General features: G+C 38.6%; 1 protein-coding gene across 5 annotated transcripts in view; it reads left to right on the top strand.

Annotated features, from left to right (window-relative positions):
- Positions 1-1,009: 1,009 nt before the first annotated feature.
- LOC124237644 (probable ATP-dependent RNA helicase DDX60) overlaps positions 1,010-9,254 on the top strand; it is a 92,782-nt gene continuing 84,537 nt past the window's right edge. For all 5 annotated transcript variants that reach the window (XR_006888052.1, XR_006888053.1, XR_006888054.1 and 2 more), the window contains exons 1-4: positions 1,010-1,108; positions 6,964-7,033; positions 7,480-7,669; positions 8,792-9,133. Coding sequence is in view for 2 of the 5 variants with exons in the window: in XM_046657542.1 (XP_046513498.1) it covers positions 1,087-1,108; positions 6,964-7,033; positions 7,480-7,669; positions 8,792-9,133 (624 nt within the window). In the remaining 3 variants the exon portion in view is untranslated. The remainder of the gene's footprint in view (positions 1,109-6,963; positions 7,034-7,479; positions 7,670-8,791; positions 9,134-9,254) is intronic.

Genomic DNA, 9,254 nt, shown 5'->3' with positions numbered 1-9,254 from the left:
GTCTAGATTCCATAGTGTTAGGCGTTCAAGTTCACTGGGATTTGAAGGAGATGAAGGTGCAGCAATGGTTCTCAGGGCTCTAACGTGAGCAGTTGTCATGTGATGATTCCATTAACCCTGATAGAGAAGGTAGGAAGAGAAATGGATTTGAAGTAGAGTACTGTAACTGACACCAAGGGAGAACGGGCTCCTTGGAAAAGAGAAATTGGTTAAGAACATCTTCTAAATATTTACGAGAGAGAAGAAAATGAATCATGGACTAAACAAGCATTATTTGGATTTCTGAGTCATTGGCTTGTCATTGGTAACCTTTGACCAAGAGAAATTTCAGTGCAGATCTGGACTAAAGGGACCTGAGAATTTGAAGGAGGGTGAAGAAGTATAGACAATGCGTGTAGACCACTAAAGGGTACCATGCCCAAAAGAGAAGGGATGAAATAGAGCAGGATATCATTTTTTTTAGTGTTTTAAATTGGAAGTGACTTGAGTCTATTAGTAGAATGAACAGTGCATTTTAGTTGACAGGGAGAAGTTGAAGATACAACAGACTGAAAATTAACTGACTGAGACGCTTGGGTAGGGAACCAAATCCAAATCATAGGGGGTTAGTTATATTGGGTATGGGTGGTGCCCAGTATATTCTTCTCAGACACTAAGTAAGGATGGTATATGGAGTTAAAAAGTTAAGAGAAAATTGAAAAAAGAGACGTCCTGTCATCAGAAAGGACTTGAGGCAAATATAACGTGCCCTATGGTTGTAACCATCATTGTAAAATATGCAAAAGGCCCATATCATTGCCTCTGCTCCCTCTCTCTCTCTCAAGGTTCAGACTGAAGGGAAGGACGCTAAAACCCCCTTTTCCCATACCTGCCTCATCCAATTTGGGATGGAGGGAAACGAAACTTAAACTTCCCTGCAGTGAAAAAGGAAACCGAAACTCCCTCCTTAGCTATAAAAGACGGACTCGGGCGGCTCCGCCCAGGTCCGGGTTCCCCCTGGAGCTTCCACTCCAGCCCTGCGCTCGGTCCCCTCTCCGTCACTCCCTCCCCTCGCGGCACGCCAGTCAGCGGCTCTTTGGACACAGCATGCCCGGATCCCGGATCCTGGGTGAGGAATGGGTGATGCTCCGGGGCCCCACGTGGGGCTTGGGGGTCAGGATAAGGGATATCTCTAGGGAGGATCCTGGAGCAGAGGTGTCCCGCGGGGATTCTAGGCCTTTGATGGGATGAAGAGGGCTTCGGGAGGCGGTGACGAACAGGTCCCTACTGGCCCCGGGAGGCAGGGCGTGGGGAGAAGCAGAGGAAAGGGACCGCCGTGAGGAACGCGGAGGTCTGAGGTCTGAAAGAGAGGGGAGAGTGTTGGCATTTAAAGTGTCCTCTTCAAAGAAAAGGTGCTGGGGATTTGGGGTATTGAGGAGAAGGTAAGGGACGTCGGATCTGAGCACAGCCAGTAAAACTTAGATATTGACGGCAGCAAGCAGCTTCCTCCTCCGTGTAGAATCTGGGGCCCAACTCCAAACTTGCAGAATCAGAATCTGCCTTTTTTTTTTCTTTTTTTAAAGATTGGCCCTGAGCAAGCACCTTTTGCCAATCTTTGTTTTTCCTTCTTCTTCTTCTTCTCCCCAAAGCCCTCTAGTACATGGCTATGTAATCTAGTTGTAAGTCCTACCGGCTCTGCATGTGGGCCACCACCTGAGTATGGCCTGATGAGTGGTACTAGGTCCGTCCCCAGGATCCTAACGGGGGAGACCCTGGGCATCTATGCAGAGCGCGTGAACTTCACTCAGCCAGGGGCGGCCCCCAGAATCTGGACTTTAATAAGATCTCCTAGGTGATTCCTCTTAAATTTAAGTGGCTTAACACAATAAGAATTTATTTCTCATATAACAGTTAGAAGAATGTATTCATGGTCAAGGGGACTAGTTTTCTATTGCTGCCTAGCAATTTATCGCAAACTTAGTGGCTTAAGTCAATAGAAAGTTTTTATTTTATAGTTTCCGTGGATCAGAAGTCCAGGCACAGGTTACCTGAGTCCTTTCCTCAGCATTGCACTAGGCTGAAACGAAGGTGTCTGCTGCAGCTGCTATCTCATTCAGGCTCTGGGTGCTCATTTAGGTTGTTGGAAGCAACCAGTTCCTTGCAGCTATGGGATTGAGGTTCCCTGTTTTCTTGCTGGCGTTGGCTGGGGATTACTCTCAGCCTTTAGATTCCACGCTCAGATCAAAACCACTTGGCTGTCTTACAACATGGTGGCTAATGTCTTCAGAGCCAGGAGAAGCCTCCCTCCCCTCTGCTTTGATAGAGTCTTATACAATGTAAACTAATCATGGGAGAGACCGTTGCATTAAATTCAAGGTCCTACCCCCACTCAAGGGCAGGAGATTATCTAGGGCTTGTGTACCAGGGTGGATGCAGCCTTGGAGGCCATCTAAGAATTCTGCCCACTGCTGATCAGCTCTTCTCCAGCGTTTCAGGAACTTGACTCCTTCCATCAAGTGGCTCCACCATTCCTTGGGCCTTGTTCTCTGGATTGGGCTGTTTCTCCTCCAATGCATAATCCACCATTTCCCTTGTTTCCCTCCTTCCCTTCTTCCTTTTTAAGATTGTTTGAATCCAAATCCAAATAATGTTCTGACACTGCTGTTTGGATGATATGTCTTTAAATTTGTTATAATCTCTTTTATCCTCTTGTAATTTGTTAGTAAGCTGGCTGTTTGTGTGTGTATGTGTGTGTGTGTGTGTGTGAGGAAGATTGGCCCTGAGCTAACACCTGTGCCAATCTTCCTCTACTTTTTGCATGTGGGATGCTGCCACAGCATAGCTTGATGAGCAGTATGTAGGTCTGTGCCCAGGATCTGAACCCACGAACCCCAGACCATGGTAGCGAAGCATGTGAACTTAAACACTATGCCACTGGGCTGGCTCCTGGCTGGTTTTATTTTGGTCTTGTAGAGATTCCCCTAGTCCTCTTGGTATCATTTAACATGTTCTTCTGTCTTCTAAATGTCTTGTCATTAATTCTTGCTATGAGAGTTTTGGTCAAATTCAGGTTAAAATTTTTTTTTTGGCTAGAGTATTTCAATACTGGTGCAGCTGTTCTATATGGAAGCAGATGTTTGCCTCTATTTTTGTTGTGCTGTCACGAAAAATACCAAGATCTATTAATTCATTAGGAGTTGTAAAATGATGACATTCTAATTCTGTCATCCCATCTCTGTTTATTAACTAGATTACCTCCAGCTAATGGAGATGAAGCTTCCTCTTTTCTATTATTTGGTAACCCAATGGTGCAGTACTTATAAGAAAGTCAGGTTAACTTTTTGATTCCAGAAACTCTTAATGTTTGATATATTATCTATGGATGCTACCTCTGGACTTCCTGCTATGAAAAATGTGGAAATGAGCATATACACTCTTCTTTTTCTTCTAATAATCCCTTTCTGAATATAGCAATTTGGTTAATTACATTATTTTTATGTTATCAGGGTTTATTGCAATTTACAGCATTTTATGACTTTAATTCTTGTGATTTGTTTCTATGTTAAGTCAAAAATAGAAAACCAGTAAACAGCAGTTACAAAATTATGGTGGCCTCTCTGACTTACATTTCTTTGTAGCCCATCTCCATCTTTCTCTTTATCCTTGGAGCTCTGCAATTTTAATGAGCTGTGTCTAAGTGTGGTTTTCTCTTTTACCATTATTTCTGCTCAGTACTTGGAAAAACTTTTCAATATAAAACTGTATATTTTTCTTTAACTCTGGTATAATATTATTATATTACTTTAAATATTATATCTTTGATTATTTTTATCCCCATCTCATTTTGGAATTTTGGTTCTCTCTTACTGGAATTACTATGGAAGGATTTAGAACTTTTTGACCTATCTTCTATAGTCATTAGTATTTTTTCTACTTTTCATCTCTTTGCTTTTTGCTTCTGTCCTCTAAGAAATATCCTGGATTTTAACCCCTAGATCCCTAACTTGAGACTTCACCAAGTCCATTTTATTGTTCTGCACATGAATTTTTTTCTGAAATTATATTTTAAATTTTTGTGAACATTTACTTTTTTTTTGCTGTAGCAGTTTGTTGATATTTTGTTGGATAATATCACAGTGATTAATGAGAACTCTAATTAGAACTTTTTAAAGAACGATTCTGTCCTTGAATCGTGTTTACTCATCTGGCTTCTTATTTTTTCCTTTTTTCTCTCCACAAATGTCTAGTGACTCTAATTTTTTTTATATATATTCATTCAGTAGTTATTTCGGTAGGGAGCTGGTTTTATTTTCCCTAACATGCCTCTCCCTTAAATGAGAGAGAACTTAGCATAATGATTATAAATTCTGTGTAAATGTTAAGGCGGGTATGAATTTGGGGTAAAGTTTAATAGGGAAAGTTTCCTATAGGATGTGAGAGGAGAGTAGACAGGCAGACTACGGAATGCCTTAATTGCCAAATTCAGGAGTTTTATTCTGCCACCATGGCTATTCTTGAAAAGGTGTGTGCAGTGTCTGACAGGCACACACATCTCATTAGTAATTGTTGTTATTTAATTTAAATGCTGTATTATTTCTTTCAATTTATGTTTATTATATTTTCAAATGAAATTGTTAAGACTTACTAATTTGTTTGGAGCTAACTACTTAAGAAATGAACTAGTAAGTATTTAATTTGTTGTGGGACTACCATCAAAAAATTCTCGAGATGTTAAGGGCCTTGTGAACATCTGAGGACCTACGAATTAACTTATTTCATCTTGTGGAATCTCACACTCATCTTTTCTGACCTCTCCATTCTATAACATACTTAGGGTTAATGTTTCTTATCTACTTTGTTCTCATTGACTCACCTTTTCTGTTTTCAGGAAAGTGTCTAAACTTCTACCCTGGGCAAAAGACCCTTATAATCTGGTTCATACCCACTTTTCCTATCTCATCTCCAATCAAGATTCCAACCTGCAGAATCTCACACTTATCCTGTAGTTTCACATCTCTATCTATTAAACTCTGGCTCTGTGTTGCTACCTGGAGTGTTATCTTCTATTTGTCTTACCTTCCTCAACATGCATCTGTAATTCTTCATCATCTTTTCAAACTCTCCCTTGAAACCTCCAGAACACAGGCCCTCCCTGACCACTCCAGTTAATTGAAGAATTCCTCCTCGTTTTTCTAATGCTTCCTGTGCCATTTCTGCTAGATCACTCAGTATGTTATCCTGCTTGATTTAATTCTCTTTCAACTCTTACCAGGTTGTAAAGGGATAAGACCATGTTTCATGCATATTTGCATATTTGCATATATTGCAGCAAGTGCAATGCTTGGTGAGGAGTAGATGCTCTATAGATCCTTGAAAAAAGATGGAATAACTGGGTGAGCAAGAGACTATGCTGTTGCCCCGGTCTCCATTGTTTCCTAAATATTCCAGCCCACAGCAATTTCTTTTTTCTTCAAACTTACTCAGTTTTACCGTCATATACTTCTTCGTATTATTTTTTAAATATTTAATATCAATGTGTGCTTCACCATTATGTTTTTTAACATCGTGTAATATGAGTATCTATCTCTGTCTGTCTGTCTCTCTTTCTCCATCAAGTTTCACAGCCCTAACACACTGTATGGCATATTTGAGGAATGTCTCAATATTTGGTTTCTATGACAAAATACTTAAGTGCATTTTCTTCTGCCTCTTTGGTAGTTCTTTCTCAGTTACCTTTGCAGACTCTTCCTCTTCTCTCTTGCCATTTATTAAATATTAGTGATCTGCAAAACTGGATTTCCATTCCTTTTCTCTTCACCCATGATGTTGTGTCTCTCTGTCCAAGCAACCCACATCTGTGTCAATGGCCTCCCTTACGATAATACTCACATTAATCACATATTCAGGCCTAGCCCAGCCCTTGTGTTTGACCTCTAGACCTGTATGATTATTTACATGACTTATCATATGGTAATTCTTGAAAGCAAGTCAAACTCAGGTTGACCACAAATGAACTCATGATCTTTCCCTGAAATGTGGCTTTGTTCCAAAGTTTTCCTGTCCAGAGAATGGTCTAGTCATCCTTCCGGTTGCATCAGGTAGAATCCTGTTCATCCTTGACAATCTTAACTCTCCCCTGTTTTCTATCCATTACCGAATTATGTTGTGCTCACCTTCGAAATATGTAATACCAATGTGTGCCTCAACCACCATCAAGCTGTATTACATCAAACTACTATCATTACTCTTCTGAACAATGGCTTTCTCCCTGCTCTGCTAACAGGAACTTTGCTCCCATCCTATCTATTCTCAGTAATGTACACAGAGTAATCTTCTGAAATGCAAAGCCAATCATTTGTTACCTGCTTAAAATCCATCAGTGGATTTGAGAATGAAAAACATGTCCTCAAAGGATCTGCACACCCTTTATTTCTGTAGCCCTAACTAGCATAGCTAGCTCTTCCCTTACTTTCTCCACTTCAGCCCAACTGGGTTTTCGGGATCTAGTTCCATCCACACTTCTTCATGCCACAGGGCTTTTGCACATGGTATTCTGGTATTCCTTCTGCTTGGAATGCTGCATCCCTGCCCGCCACTGCCCGCCCCCCCCCCCCTTTGCTTAATTAATTCTTGTTTCATCCTTCAGAACTCAGCCCAAGCATTACTTCTTTAGGGAAGCTTCCTCTGACCTCTTTGACTTTGTCACATTTGCAATTTTCCACTGTTTGTATGATTATCTGCTTAGTGTTTGTCTCTACTGATAGATTTTAAGCTCCACGAGAACTGACAGGTGGCAGCAAGAATGGGTAATTTTCAATTTAAAATTTTTATAAGTTATAACATAATGATTCTGTAAACTACATGGACTAATAGAATTAAAGTAACTTTATTACTGTTTATTCTTTCTCAAATAATAAGTAAATGATAGCTCTTTTAAAAAGGATTGGTTGAAAATAATCCATTCTCTTTCTCTTTCTTTCTTAGGTTTGGAAGAATACATGATGTTTTTCAAGGAAATGTCACAGTTAATTTTAAGTGAAATGCCAAAAGCTGAGTGAGTGTTGTTGTAGTAACAAATAAAAGGATGTAAAATTTTGGATCATATTCCCTGTATATCTATTTGGCCTTAAAGTGATATGTGGTATCTATCTGTCCATCTATCTATCTATCTATCTAATCCATCATCTATCTCAGTATAGTATATTATATGTATTATGTATATTATGTATAGTTATAAATATGTAGTTGATATCGTATATCTCTTTGAGCCTAAGTTTCCTTTTCTATAGAATGGGAATAGCCCTTCCTTCTCCCTATGAAGGGTAGTTATGTATATGGATATATTTGAAAAGTCTTAGCATAGAGCCTGACATAAAATAATTACTCAGCAAATTCAGCTATTGATGATAATGATAATGAGCTAGTAATGATGATACTACTGCCTTTTTTGGACCTTATTTAATCTATATGTAATTTTTGTTTTAACTGTTTTCATTTTAGATATTCTAGTTTATTCAATGATTTTGTTGAATCTGAATTTTTCCTGATTGATGGAGATTCATTACTTGTCACATGCATATGTGAGAAATCATTAAAGCAAGGGCAGGAGCTCCACTTCTTCTATCTCGTTGAACGCTATCTTGTGGATCTTCTTAGTAAAGGAGGACAATTTTCCATAGTTTTCTTCAAGGTAACGTGACAGTTGAGTTCTTTTCTATGATTTGAGAACTAAAACTAAAAGTTCTTATTATTTTATAAATAGTTTTTTCATATTAGAAAGTGAAATATATCTATAAAAATTCAGAAAATTTAAAAGGAAGAACAGAAAAAAATTAGTCGTTTTCCCAATATTCAGAAATGACCACATTTAAGATTATTTTTTATTTGCAATAATGGAACTTTATTGGAAGGACACACAGGATCAGGAAGGTGGATGAGAAGTCTCCTCAACAGTGGCCCTGTTCATCTCTGGATTCTACTGTTCCAACTCTGAGAGCTACTCGTGTCTTCAAAACTCCACAGTCAATTTATTTGAGCCTAGAAGAATGTCAAAGCTGTTTCATTATTATTTGCTCTATAGTAAATACCTCCAAGGGGATGTATTTAGTCTTCTTTTCTTGAATATAGATATAATTAATAAAACTTTAACAATTTCAAAGACAGACATGTGTAACTACTACCACTCCTTCCTCATCCTATCTCTAAAGGTAACCAGTGTGTTACTCTTAAGGATTTTGGTGCATGTCTGTTCAATGATTTTGTGGTCCGTATTATTATTAGATTTTTGAACATTGTTGACTGCTTGAAGCAATGTTTTGAATAAAGAGCCGGGATTCTAGCCTAATGCTTACAGTCTAGTTTACTGCACTAATTTTGGTCTGTTGAGAAAAATCAATGCTCCTTCAGGAGGGTCACAGTGATCTGGGACAGTCCTCTCAAACAAAATGATCCACCTCAGCTTCCCATTCTGGATAATTTATATCCACCATTTGCTTTTACATATTTTTCTGTCCTTTTTCTTTTTTGAAGTAGATTGGAGAGGAAAAGAATTAGAGTGGGAAGGGAAAATGGGATAAACTCTGAGTATTACGTGCTTATTTAAAACGGACAAGTGTATTTAAATCCAAATTGTGATTTTGGTATGTATTTGTGAAATGCCAGTCAGATTTAAGAGTTGATTCCCTGACTATCAAACACAACAAAACTGTGTTGGAACCTATTCCTTTAATGACTTTAACGATATGTGTTAACTAACTAAACTAGCACACTACTAAATGATAATTACTAAGTAATGTACTTCATCCTCCCACAGGATGCTGAGTACGCATATTTCAACTTCCCTGAACTTCTTCCTTTGAGAACTGCTTTAATTCTTCATCTTCAGCAGAACACCACCATTGATGTTCGAACAACATTTTCTGGATGCTTCTCAGAAAACTGGAAAATGTTCTTGGAAGAGAGTTATCCATATTTCCTAATAGTTGCAGATGAAGGCCTGAACCATCTACAAACACACCTTTTCAACTTTTTAATCATTCAGTCTTGGTCAAGGAAGGTCAATGCCGTGCTTTCCTCAGGGCAAGAATCTGATATTCTTCGACTTTATGCGTACTTTATGCCAAGCAACTACAGAAACCAAACGTTTTTCAATCAGGTAATTTACATCTAAAAGACAGTTTTTTTCCTAACATTTTACAAATTTTTCTAAACTGCTTGACAATTTTCTTTCCACCTCTTCTATCGAAATTATTATAGGTTTAACAGAGAGGTATAGA

Source organism: Equus quagga, chromosome 3 (genome assembly GCF_021613505.1).
Source record: "Equus quagga isolate Etosha38 chromosome 3, UCLA_HA_Equagga_1.0, whole genome shotgun sequence".
NCBI classification, from domain to species: domain Eukaryota; kingdom Metazoa; phylum Chordata; class Mammalia; order Perissodactyla; family Equidae; genus Equus; species Equus quagga.
This window is presented reverse-complemented; position numbering and strand designations above follow the sequence as displayed.